This window comes from Micromys minutus (genome assembly GCF_963924665.1).
Source record: "Micromys minutus genome assembly, chromosome: 30".
Classification (NCBI taxonomy): Eukaryota; Metazoa; Chordata; class Mammalia; order Rodentia; family Muridae; genus Micromys; species Micromys minutus.
Window position 1 is genome coordinate 3,676,959 of NC_137965.1, and position 12,825 is coordinate 3,689,783.

The 12,825-nt window shown below is 44.9% G+C and overlaps 1 protein-coding gene across 1 annotated transcript in view; it reads left to right on the plus strand.

The window, feature by feature from the left end:
* The first annotated feature begins 3,925 nt into the window (after positions 1–3,925).
* Positions 3,926–12,825, plus strand: part of HECA (hdc homolog, cell cycle regulator) — a 43,751-nt gene continuing 34,851 nt past the window's right edge. The window contains exon 1 of the mRNA XM_080941988.1: positions 3,926–4,340. Within this exon, the coding sequence (XP_080798114.1) occupies positions 4,070–4,340 (271 nt within the window). The 5' untranslated portion in view covers positions 3,926–4,069. The remainder of the gene's footprint in view (positions 4,341–12,825) is intronic.

Sequence of the window (12,825 nt, forward strand, 5' to 3'; positions counted from 1 at the left end):
TTTTGGCAGATCACCATAAGGCCAAGCTCTCTCTCTCTCTCTCTCTCTCTGTCTGTCTCTCTCTCTCTCTGTCTGTCTGTCTGTCTCTCTCTCACACTCTCTCTCTCTCTCTCTCTCTCTATATATATATACTCAGCGTCATTTCAAGTTTTATTTAAAAGTAAAGGTAACACACCTTTCTATAGTCTAACCTTAGCCCAGGTTTGACCACCACCAAGAGCTCAAAAGACAGTCTCAAAAGGTCGAGCCAACAAAACTACGACACAGAAACAATGACCTTTATCTTTCCAACCTAGTCCTGAAGATTTGTTCTTTTTTTTTTTTTCCTCAAAGGTAGAAATTGCTTACCTTCCAAGGCCTTTGTTTATTACTGTTTTTGAAAAACGTTTAGAGAACTGTACGAGAGAGCCCACGATATTCAAGAGGAGCGAGAGCTGAGCAGAATAGCGTGGTGCTCTGTTTGACGTGAGTTTGGGAGCTCATGAACTCATGGGGGGAGTTAAAGACCGAGAAGGCATGTGAGAGGGACACAGCGCAGCAACCTCTGTGGCTTTCAGTCTTAGTTTCTGTTTCTGGGATTATCTAAGGGGAGGGATCGACCTCATTCCTTCTCCCTCTGTGAGCAACTCCCACTCGCAGGCAGGGTGGGAAAAAGGGCAAAGGTCGGCATATTGGGATTCTGGTGAAATTCCAGAGTAGAGAATGCAGGAAGGAGGATGCTTTGGTAGCACGTGAGTTTTGTTTCTAACATCTCCATCTTTGTACTTTGCCTTGGCAGCAGTAAGACCGGAACTACAGTCTCTGTGTCGAATTTGACTAGGACTAAAATTAGATATGAAGGTTGAACATGGAGACAGCCCGACTTCTCCTTCCTCCTTTTTTCATTTCACTGCCGTTTGAATGAGAAGGTGACTGGCACAATTAACCAGCACTGCAGCTGGCTGGGTGCCTGTGGTGCTTTGAGCCAACTACATTTCTGCGGGAAGATTTCCAGGTCTTAAGTCTCAGTGATGTAGAGGAGGTAGGCAGCTGGTGTAGATGCCTGTCTTCAGGGCACGCACGCACGCGCTAACTCTGAGTAACATTGCCCGACAGCAGAGGGCTTAGTCAAAGAAATATATTATCTCAATTTTCTTGTAGTTCATCATCTCCAGTTGAGAAAACCAAACCAAATCCAGGCCAAAGGTAATATAAAAATATATTTCCAACTCTTCTAACTATTCTCTCACGAGGCATAACAGTAATAAATTTAATGAGATTGTGAGTGGACCGTATTTATCCATTATCTTCATCCACAGTCACACTGTCTTGAGGGTGCCTCCATCAATTAACCAGTGCCCTAAGTTCTTTCGGTTTTCACACCATCTTGACTCTACTCCTTACTTTCCCAGTTTTACGTGGCCACCGAGTCTTCCTTCATCTGCCTCCGATTCACCTTTCATCAATTCGCTTTTCACGTACTTAATGTCCTACAATGTACAATACACCATGGCGAGCACAGTGTGTGTTACAGTAAAGACACACAATTGTAATTGTTGCCATTACAGTGAGCTCCAGCCAAGACACAATGAGTAAACAATTCCATGCTAAGTGTGTAAGCCTTCCTGGCGAAAAAGGTATAGGGGGTCCATGGAGACAAGTCTAACTGTGGGTTGCCAGGGAAGACTTAGTTGGTTATTAATGGCTCAGTAGAGATATTAAGGTTCAGAAAAAAACAGGCAGAAGAGTCCTTTAGGCATATTTCAAACATTTGAAAAATTTGTATTTAACAGTATTTAATATGTATATTAAATACAAGTATTAAATATATTAAACACACACACATTTACCAAACCTGATTGCAGCGAAGCTTTACATCAGACTGCAGAGTTTTCCACTCTACCCGGCCCTGCTGAAACAGGATATGTGTGTGCATGATGTGTGAACGTAAGACATAAACACATCATAAGCATAAAATAGCTGTTCTCTAGCTGGGGAGGTACTTAAATTGGTACAGTGCTCCTTGTACCAGCATAAGAACCTTATGTGACCCATAACTGTGCAGAGACTTATATCTATAGTTCTAGAGCTGGGGAGGCACAGACAGGTGGCGCCCTGGAGCTCACTGGCTGGTCATCCAATGTCAGTGAGCTCCAGGTTCAGTAAGAGACCCTGTGTCCAGAACTAATGTGGAGAGGAATAAAGGAAGACACTTGATATTAATCTCTGGCACGCACACCTCTCCCCGACCTCTGCTTCCCTATGTTAGCTATCACTTGGGCCTTCTAAAGGATTCCTTTCCTTTAACACATAGTGCATGAAGACTATAAACCGGGCCATAGTCTTTCCACTAAAAAAAAGTCCAACTAGCAATTGCTTTCAGTATACAGTGCTATCCCTGTTGCTCCGGGCTCTGCCCATCAGAACCCGACAGCCAAGTCAATCAAAGATCACAGTATAGACAAAGACGACGCTGCACACCAAGTGCAGTCTTTTTGGGTAGTCGTGGATCAAGAGCCTTATCCACACATTCGCCAGGTTCATTTCAGTTTCCTACAGCACCCCGGACAAAAACACGGCCGCTTCATGTGAGGGGGGCGGAGGAGAAATACGTGAGCATACCCTTTACCAACATCACCAGAGATACACAGGAGACACACTGGGACACTCTGACAGCTTTTCTGGGAAGCCATGGCAGAGACCAGAGGATGGAAAGGAGCGGTCTTTCAAAGGGGCAGAATAAAGTGCAGCAAAGGAGACCACATCAAACTCTTCCCAAGAGCCCTGTGCCCTCATCTCTTTCTTTTTCTGCCCATTTTTCTTCTATTAAAAAATAGACATTTTTCACACACCATCTCCGGCCATTCTTTCCCCTTTGAGCTCCTCCGAGATCCTCACCACCTCCCTTCCCAGCTGAATCCACATCCATAGCTTTCCTGTCTGACCGTAGAAAACAAATATGCGTCTAAATAATAATAAACAGATGAGATAAAATGAAAACAAAGACACAGTATAGGACGAAACAGAAGGAAAGGTACGAGAAACGCATACAGGTGCAGAGGCACACACTTGCGTTCCGTGAGGAATTCCACAAAACCAGAAAACCGGAAGCCATGTGTATATACAAAGGACCTGTAAGGTTAAAAAATAAAAAAGCCCTGACGAAACGTTCTGAGACAAAGAACCTCTGAAGATTCCACTGAGTCTCTTTTGTGTGGGCCATCTACTGCCGGGCATGGCTGTGCCCTCACATCTTGACCTCTAGTGTTCTCTCCGGACAACTCAGTCTTCTTTGTGCAGCCTGGCTCCTGCAGGCTGGCTCTGCTTCTGACCCTTGGGTCTCTGGTTGGCTACATCTGTGTTCAATCAGCTTTGCACCACAAGACTGAAGAACCCCCATGCAGGCGCTCAACTGTGCTCCCCAGGAACTCCTCCCCGGTCTTCCCAGTTTTGAGCCTCAGAGCCGCGGAACGAATCATTAAACCGAAACCCTTTGTTTTGCTTTCCTCTTCGAGTCACCTGCTTATTTTTCCAGACCGCGTGGTGAGCTTTAGCTCCAGTAAGGTCAGAAGGTCAGTTAACAACTTCACTAACACCCCATCAGGCTCTCAGACCCGGCCGCCTGCGCGCACTGCGAGCCTCCCTCACCCGAGAAGGCGCCCGGATGACGTCACCCAGGGCGGAGGGCCGAGCGCCGGGCGTGACGTCACGAGGGCGGAGCGCTCCGCCGTGAGGTCACCGAGGGGGCGGGGCCGGGCTCGAGCCCCGGTGTCGTCACGGGCGGGGGCGGGCCTGGAGCGTGTCAGCGCAGCCGAATCAAAACAAGCCCCAGACCCGCCTTTTCCCTCAGGCGCCTCTGCGTCTCGCTCGGCTCGCGGGCCCCGTTCGCGCGGCTGCGAGCCTCGGGTGGCCGCGCGTGGCCGCGCCGGCTTCAGCCGGGGAGGGCGCGGCGGCCGGGATGGCGCGGCGCGGGCCGCGCGGCGGGGCGGGCGCCTGAGGAGAGCGGCCGGCCCGCGCTCTCCGTGGCCGCCCCGGGTGCCACCTCCGTGGGGGCGCCGGGTCCCGGGACGCCCGCGAGCGGGCCGGGGAGATGCCCAACCCCAAGAGCAGCAAAGGCGGCCGCAAAAACAAGCGCGCCAACAGCAGCGGGGACGAGCAGGAAAATGGAGCCGGGGCCTTGGCGGCGGCGGGTGCGACAGGCGCGGCGGCCGGAGGGGCCCTGGCGGCGGCGGCGGGCTGCGGGGCGGCGGCGCTCGGCGCGGTGGGCAGCGGCGGCGCGGCGGGCCCGGGGGGTGCGGGCACGGGCGCCGCCAACGCCACCGTCGCTGCGGGGGCTGCAGCCGCGGGAGACGCCAAGAACGGTAAGACGACGGCGGCGGGGCGAGCGCCAACTTCCTCCCGGACGGGCGGGCGCGGTGGCGGGGCCCCGGGCGGCGCGGGCGGCGCGTGGACAATGCGAGTCAGGAAGTGCCCGCCCCGCCCCTCCGCCCCGCCGCGGCTTGCCCTGCGTGGTCCCCACGCGGAGCGGCGTGGACCCAGGCTGCGGGCCCCGGCTGGTGCCCGCTCCCCGTGGTGCCCGCGGGGGCTGGGTCTGCACTGGGTTCGTGGGAGCGAGCCAGCCAGCCATGGGTGGAAGGTGCCCAAGTTAGAATGATCAGATGGAAAACTTCCCGGCTCACCCCGAACCACCCACCCACCCACCTTTGCTCCCCCGAAAAGCCTTAATTTCCAGCAGATCTAGGCCTGCTGCTTGATTGACACAGGTGGAGAGGCCAGAGATTGAGTGGTGTGTGTGTGTGTGTGTGTGTGTGTGTGTGTGTGTGTGTTTTGTGCGGGGAGTATTCATTTAATTCTCTTGTCTCGATTGAGGAAGGAAGAGAATCTGAACTTGACTTCCGTTCCCAGCCTGGAGTTTTTTTGTTTTTTTTTTTTCTTAATTTTTTTTTCCTTAAGGTCCCTTGTATAATTGTTTCACATTTGTTTTTCGCAAGAAGTCTGATAAATTTCATGAGCGCTTGAAATGATCCTTCAGAAGGGAGGAATGCAGGAAATAGCTAAGGTGTGACAGGATTTTTCTCTTCTTACTCCGGAGACACTGTTTTTGTGACCGGATGCTTGACATTTATTTGGGTAGTTTTTAAACTTTTTTTCTTGTCAGGCAGTTAGTTTTTCAGGGGGAAAGGATGTATATCTTAATGAAAGTAGATGAGACTCGTTATAATAGTGATAGTTGCTTTTTAACACCTTTCAGTTTCCGAGGCCATTCTCAATGTAGATGGTCTGTCTCCCTTCAAAAAGGGTACAGTACTTAAAGGAACGCCATAGTGATTCCCATAGGAGACAGATACAGGCTGTTGGAGATGTGTCCTACTGGATGAGCCCCTGCAGTTTTGAAATAGGAAGATTTGTTTGTTTATTACACGTTTGCGAGTGTTTGGGAATTCTTTTGGCTAGCCTGTGTACATGCTTGCCTCCTCATCTCTAACCTTCCTTTTGATGTTGATGAGACAGAAAAGAAGATACTTACGCTCTGCATAGTACCATCCCTGCCTTAGCCACTTAGGGCTTCGATAGCTGGAGAAATGCCAGTTTTTTGGAACCTCAGTTTCCTTATGTACAAACTTGATGGGAGTGGGGGTGGAATTGGGGATCACACTGGTCCTTTACAGGGTGATTTTGAGGAAGGCCCAGAGTAACCCTTTACCATTAAGTTCCCATTTCTTGTGATTTTTAAAGGCTTATCATGCAAAGGTCAATAAAAGCTCAATGCCAATAATTGATGATTGATTAATAACAGGTATCAGTTAGTCATTTAAAGTATTATTTAAAATATTAGATTATTGTTTATATTAAATTATTTTATGTATTAAAATTGTGAAAGTGTTAAATATTTTAAATGGACAACTTTTTAGTTTGTAATGTTAATAGTACAGTGTATTAGATAGGGACTAGGCTAGTGGTTATACTTTAGTATAACCAAGAGCTGTTTTTCTGCATTGCTATACCGCACTCTGAAAGATCTTCCTATCTTAAAGTAGTTGAGGATGTTTTTCTTTGGCAGGTGGTATCTCCTAGATTAAAAACATTAAGCCAGTTATGTTATTCTTTTGAAGTAGTAAACTTCAAAAGATTTAGCAATACTGTGTATACCTGTGTAAAGCTATGCATGTCTTATTAGGTCTTTATTTTAGACATGGCAAAAGAAGCAATGGGCCCCCAGTTGTCATAACCAGAATCTAAGAAGCTGCGTAGTCAAGAGCTGAGTTTTACGGCTCCCATTGCTGGCGTTGCCTTGGTGAATAGTTTAACTGGAAGGATCATCTCTGTTCCTGAAGACAGTTTTCACAGGTTCTAAGGCCTACACAAAATGAATAAGGAAATTGTAAATGATGTGTATATATGTACATATATATGTGTATATATTCATATATGTACATATGAATGCATACATGTGTGTGTATGTATATGGTGTAAATGTGGGGGAAGGTGGTGGGTGCTGGTGAATTTTTATAGGAAGGGGCTATAAACATAACAGCATCTTTTTTTTTTTTTTAACTGTGCATGTGCAAATAGCACACTTTTTGAGGTCAGAAAACAACTTTGAGGAGTTCTTTCCTTCCGCCATGTAGATTTTGGGCATTGAACTCCAGTCGTGAGGCTTAGTGGTAAGTGCTTTTTCCAAGCAGCCATCTTTTTTGTCGTGAGCCCCACTTCCCGCCGGCAGGAAAAGGCGTGCAACAACAGGATTCTTCTGCGAACAACCTTTATTGTACAATACTCTGAGCAGGGGACCCCATATGGAAGGAAAATGCACTGCTTATATATGCCCAGGAGACTTGTGTCGCTACCTGATTGGTGCGCCCTCCATAACTCATTAGCATGCCCCGAGAGCAGGCTGTGACGTCTGTGGCACATGGGCACTATGTCTCTTGGGCTCTGTTTGCTGCGTCATCGGCGGGAAGCTGGCGCCATGTTTGGGTGCAGCACAAACGGCTCCCTACACTTTTTGACTTAAGCGTCAGTCATTTTTAAATTTTAAAATTACACTAGTTGGACTACTTTGAGATTTCTAAGTATATTTTAAGTTTTTGCTTGTGATACTAGATTTTATTATAAACTTTTCAAAATAATTACTAAATATTTACAGTCTTTTGTTGGTGGTGAGACATTGCCTTAGTTACCTTAGCCTCTCAGGCTGGCCTTGAACATGTCTCATATCTATTAAAATTTTAAATGGCCTGTTCTGCTCAAGTCAGTTTTAAATGTATACCTGCTTGTAAACCTAACGACTAGTAGTTGGTTCAGATTTATAGGGTGGTTTTATGTTCAGTAAGGATGGGGCATTGAGGTTACCAAAGCAAGTCATATTAGCCCTTAGCTGTTCATTGTAAGTATAAATAACTCCTTACTTTATAAAGAAGATTGTTAGCCAGGGCAAGCTTGTGGAAACCAGTATGGTTGGAGCTGAGGCAGTTGAACTGGTTGCTGTTATGCATTTGAATAGAATTCAAAGGATGTTGCACTCCTGTTTTTTAGATACTAATTTGTGAAGCCTTCTGCAAGGAATGGAGGAAAGAAGCAAGTGTGAGGACACAGTACACATCTGTGTGCACAGACTGGAGCATTATGATTGTAGGTGGACGAGACTTGTCATTGGTTATTTTTAGTCTCTAGTAATCAGGCAGTAGATTACAACTGGCTTCATTCTGAAAGTCTGGCTCCATTAGGCCTCTGCCATTTTTTTTCCCTCAGCTCTAAAACCACGTGAAATCTTGATTGTGGTGTGTCTAGTTTTCAGTAGGCCTGATTTGCACCTACTTTTATAAGTCCCTGTTTTGTGGCTGAGCAAGGTTCACCACACATTCATTCCCAGCACAGCCTTTGAGCTGATACTGCCCTAAGTCACTCAGCAGCTTAGTGTAGATGTAGTTAGTGTTTACCTTGTATTTTAGGGCCCATCTTAAATTAGTGCCTCCCATTTCCTTGGGTAAGTTATTCAAGTTCTCAGCCTAGTTTCTGCATATGTAAAATGAGATCATAGTACCTCCCTAAATATGAAGCAAGAGAGTTGTTACATGTCAAAGAGAGTGTATTAGAACAGTTCCAAAGGACTTTATGGCGTAAGTTATTTGTGTTCAGTCCTTGGAAATAATTTCTTGAAAGAGGAAAGAGATTTATGAGTAGCAGGCTTATTGTGGAGGTCTCTTGGTTAGTGGGAGAGAAAAGGAGGCAGGACTGGACAGAGGGAGACGTGTGTTGTAGCCACGCCAGAGATAGGCTGCTTTTTGGTGCATTTGAACCTTGAGATAGGTGTTTAAACCTTTATGTCTAAGAATATAAAACCTTGAAATGTACTTCCCTAGAAAATAGTAGACCTAAGGTAGCCTTTCTCCTGGAGAACTTATGTGGAGGGGAACTCTTGTTTTCCCGACATTTGCAGAGTTCTTCCTTTAGACGTACCAGGGGCATCACAGAAGCCAGTGTGGGATAAATAAACACATCTTATTAACTGCTGTATAGGTTTTGTGGGGCAGACTTAGGGAGGGATAACTACCGTGTAACATTTTGATGAAAAGATATGTTCTGAATCATGTATCAGTTTATAATTTTTTGAGTACCACCTGAGTACTGTCTGAACTAGATTTATGTTTTGCTATATTTTTTGATCAGTAAAGCAAATACTTTATAACCAGGTTTGTAGTATACCTTAAATGGATTGTGCCTTTTAGGCGTTTACTTTATTCATACATTTATAAATTACCTATATGAATCAGAAATAAAATATAGTGTCTGCCTGCTCCCCCCCCCCTTCTTCAGTTGTTATTTTCTTCCTTCCGCTTCCTGAGTGCTTGGGTAACAGACATGTATCACAGCACCTGGCTGGACACTTTTGTGTGTGTGTGTGTGTGTGTGTGTGAGACAGGGTTTCTCTGTGTAGTCATGGCTGTCCTGGAACTAGCTCTGTAGACCAGCCTGAGCTCTAGTTCACAAAGATCATGGCGCCCCTGCCTCTAGGAGTGGTGGAACTAAAGGCATGCACCACAGCTGCAGGATGGACATTGTCCTTTGAAGTCTGTCTTTGCAGTAGGGATTGGTGGAAATACTGCTTCCTAGATCAGACGCTCTTTTCTTTGCCTGTTACAGGTATTTATTAAATTTAGAAATTAAACTCCCAGTGTCAGATTTCCTGTATGTCTAAGAATATAAAACATTCCTCAGAGAACTGTAGACAGATGTAGACAGATATGTACATGCTAGTAATCCTAGCTAGGAGAATGGAGAATTCCAGGCCAGCCTGAGCTGTGTAAGAGTCTGCCTCAAAACCATACACCACAGCAAATACAGGAGACAAAACTGTCAGTTAATCTTGTAGCTTAGTCTTTTTATGAGTTTATTTCAAGCATTTAGCTGTGATAAATTTTAATTAATTTGGTTAACGAATTTGAAGGCAACTGAAGGATATGTTTCCTTCAAAGCAGGGGAAATATGTCCGGAGGATATTGGCGGTCATTTCTCACACATTCTGAAGAGATTTATCTAAAACAGTGGCTCTCACTGTTCCTAACGCTCTGCCGACCCCCAACCAGAAAGTCATTTGCATTGCTGCTGTTTAACTAACTTTGGTACTGTTAGGCATCGTAAATATCGGATATGAAGGATAGTCAGCCTCTGAAAGGGTCATTCAACCCCCAGAAGGGTTGGGAACCACAGGTTGAAAAAACCAGTGATTGAAAATATTATGTTAGCTTGGAGATGTAGCTCCGAGGTAAAGACCTTGCCTGCCTTGTGTATGTGAAGCCCTGGTTTGGTTTCTTATCTCTGGGGTAGGAGGAGGGGAGGAAGAAAGAAAAGAGGGGCTGGAGAGATGGCTCAGTGGTTAAGAGTTTTTGTTGCTCTTGCAAAGGACCTGGGTTTGGCTCTCAGCACTCACGTGGTGGCTCACACCATCTGGGTTTGGATCTCAGTACCCACATGATAATTTACAGCCGTCTGTAACTCCAGCTCCAGAGGATCTGCGGTCTTTGTAGACAGAGAAGTGAGCAAGACATCCATACACATAAACTAAAAATACATAGACCTAACGAAAATTTTATGAAAGAAAAAAGTTATGATATGCCAAATTCTTTCTATATTTTTAGTCAAAAATATATAATCCCACCACTGAGAGATACAAATTTTAATATTTTGATATACCTTCTTTCAGCCTTAAATTTCTTTTTCCACCAAGAAGAGTTTCCCTAGGAAACTTTCTCTTAAAGATTGTTAAAAAAAAATTTTTTTTTGTTGTTGTTTGTTTTTGAGACAGGGTTTCTCTGTGTAGCCCCGAAACTTGCACATAGACCAGGCTGGCCTCAAATTCAGAGATATATCTGCCTCTGTCTCCGAGTGCTGGAATTAAAGCATGTACCACCATATCCCGGCTCTTCAAAAAAAAAAATGTAATTCTATTCCTGAGATATAAAAAAAATAACATTGTAATTAGAAGAATTAAGAAGGTTAATGCAGAAATTAATTACATGAAAAAGAAAAATATAAAAATAGAAGACTCAGGTTTATAAATTATTTTAGAAGTAACCTGTGTTCAGTGGTAACCCTCAGCCCTAAGATTTGATCTTAGTTCTTTTACTTTTTTAATTTACATTTTATTTTATGATATGGATGTTATGTTTACATGTATGCTTGTGTACCACTTACATGCCTGGTGTCTGCAGAAGTCAAAAGAAGTCAGTGGATCCCAGAAACTGGAATTATGGATAGTTGTGAGCTGCCATGTAGGTGCCGGGAATCAAATGTTGGTCCTCTGGAAAAGCAGCTGGTGTTAAATGCTGACCCATGGTACCAGTGCCAGCCCCACAGCTCTTTCTTTAAAAATTTATTTATAAAGAAAAATTTGTTTGTGGTGGTATGAAATGTTTATTCATAAAACATGTATTACAGGATTAAGAACTACTAGTGAATAATTGATAAAGGCCACTAAGTATATGACACTATTGGAGAGCCACTATTACTATTCTATTTTCTTCTTTAGTTTTCCCAAGGAAAATATTAAATTGTTCCTTTAACAAAGTAATCAAGTAGAAGTCAGTGGTAGAAGCTGTGTAGTCGGCCTTATTGAGTTAGGAAGCACTGATCCTTTGCCTTACCATTCTTAAAAATTCTTATATTGAGACCAAACTATAATCACAAAATTTCCTTTCCTTGCTCCAAACCCTCCTATATCCTCTTTCTGCTCTCTTTCAATGTCATGGCCTATTTTATTGTTGCAGGTATATATGCGTATGTATAGGCATATATATTCCTAAATACAATTTGCTCACTCTATATATGGTTACTTGTAAGCATGTTTTTAGGACTCACTGTTTGGAACTGGATAACTATTGGTGCGGACAGCTCTTTCTCCCACTTTCAGCATTCCTCAGTTCTTTATGTAGAGCTGAGCCTTGTGCCCCGACCCTCGTCCCCTACACACTTTGGCACATCTCTTGTCCTTGTTCTGCTCATGTTGGTGCCATTGTATGGACATAGTTTCTGACATTACTAGGATTTGCAGTCTTCCAGCAAATTTTCTGATCCTCAGTCTTAATACTTCCTCTTCTGCAAGGGTCTCTCAGCCCTAGGAGTGAGACTTGTCTTGTTGGCCTATCCATTGTGACTGGGCCTCACAACTTCATTTTGATTGGTTATGGTCTTCTGTAATATTTTCCTTCTATTGCCAAGAGAAATTTCCTTGATGAAGAGTTAACACTACACTTTACCTATAGGTACAAGGACAAAGACTTAGTATGTGGTTAGAGATGGTGCTGTTAAATAGTGATGGTTCATTAATTCACTTGTCCTGAGTAGTTGGCTAGCTTTCTAGTACCAACCATATTTTACTCTTGTTGAACAAGTCTTAAGTGCAGTTAGAGAGCTGCTGGTCACTGTCACCTTAGGGTGATGACACTGTAGTGGTTGTTGCAGTGGGTCAGAGGCTGTTTCATTCCTTTGGAAGGTGACTCCTGGTACTATAAAAACTAGTCCTGAGGGAGGAGGCATCCTGTGTCTGAAGTGCATGAAGTCTTCAGCATTAGGAGCTTCTCTTGCATTTCCAGGAGTTACCAATGGAAATAGCAATAGTTTGTAATGTTTGGGGAGTCTCTTGTGTCGCGCGCCCCACTTCCCGCCGGCAGGAAAAGGTGTGCAACAACAGGATTCTTCTGTGAACAGCATTTATTGTACAATACTCTGAGCAGGGGATCCCGTGGAAGAAAAATGCACTGCTTATATATGCCCAGGAGACTCATGTTGCTACCTGATTGGTGCGCCCTCCAGTAGCTCATTAGTATGCCCCGAGAGCGGGCTGTGACATGCGCACTATGTCTCTTGGGCTCTGTTTGCTGCGTCATCAGCGGGAAGCTGGCGCCATGTTTGGGTACGGCACAAACGGCTCTCTACATCTCCCCCTTCTTTCTTAAATAAAAACATGGCCGATCAACCATCAGGCTCTTGTTGGACCTTTAGGGTTCAAGACCATGATCAGCAATAATTTTGGGTAAAGCACCTTCCTTCGTGCAATGGGAACAAGCCCTGCAGGGTGCAAAGGTTGCCTACATGTAGGATACCCATTCCTGGTGCAATGCCTCAAAGGCTCAGGGTGCAAGGGCTATCCAGACACAGACCCAACACTTTTCCTTAAGCATACTAAGCCAAACAGAGGGAGAGGTGCCCATTTCGAGTGCAGCAAGAGCTTGTGCTATGACCACTTTGTCACATTGTTGTTGAGTACGGAGTTTGCACACCATCTAGAGCAGAAACATGGTCTCTCCGCACAAAAGCATGCCAAAAATTACTTGATAAGGCAAGAGT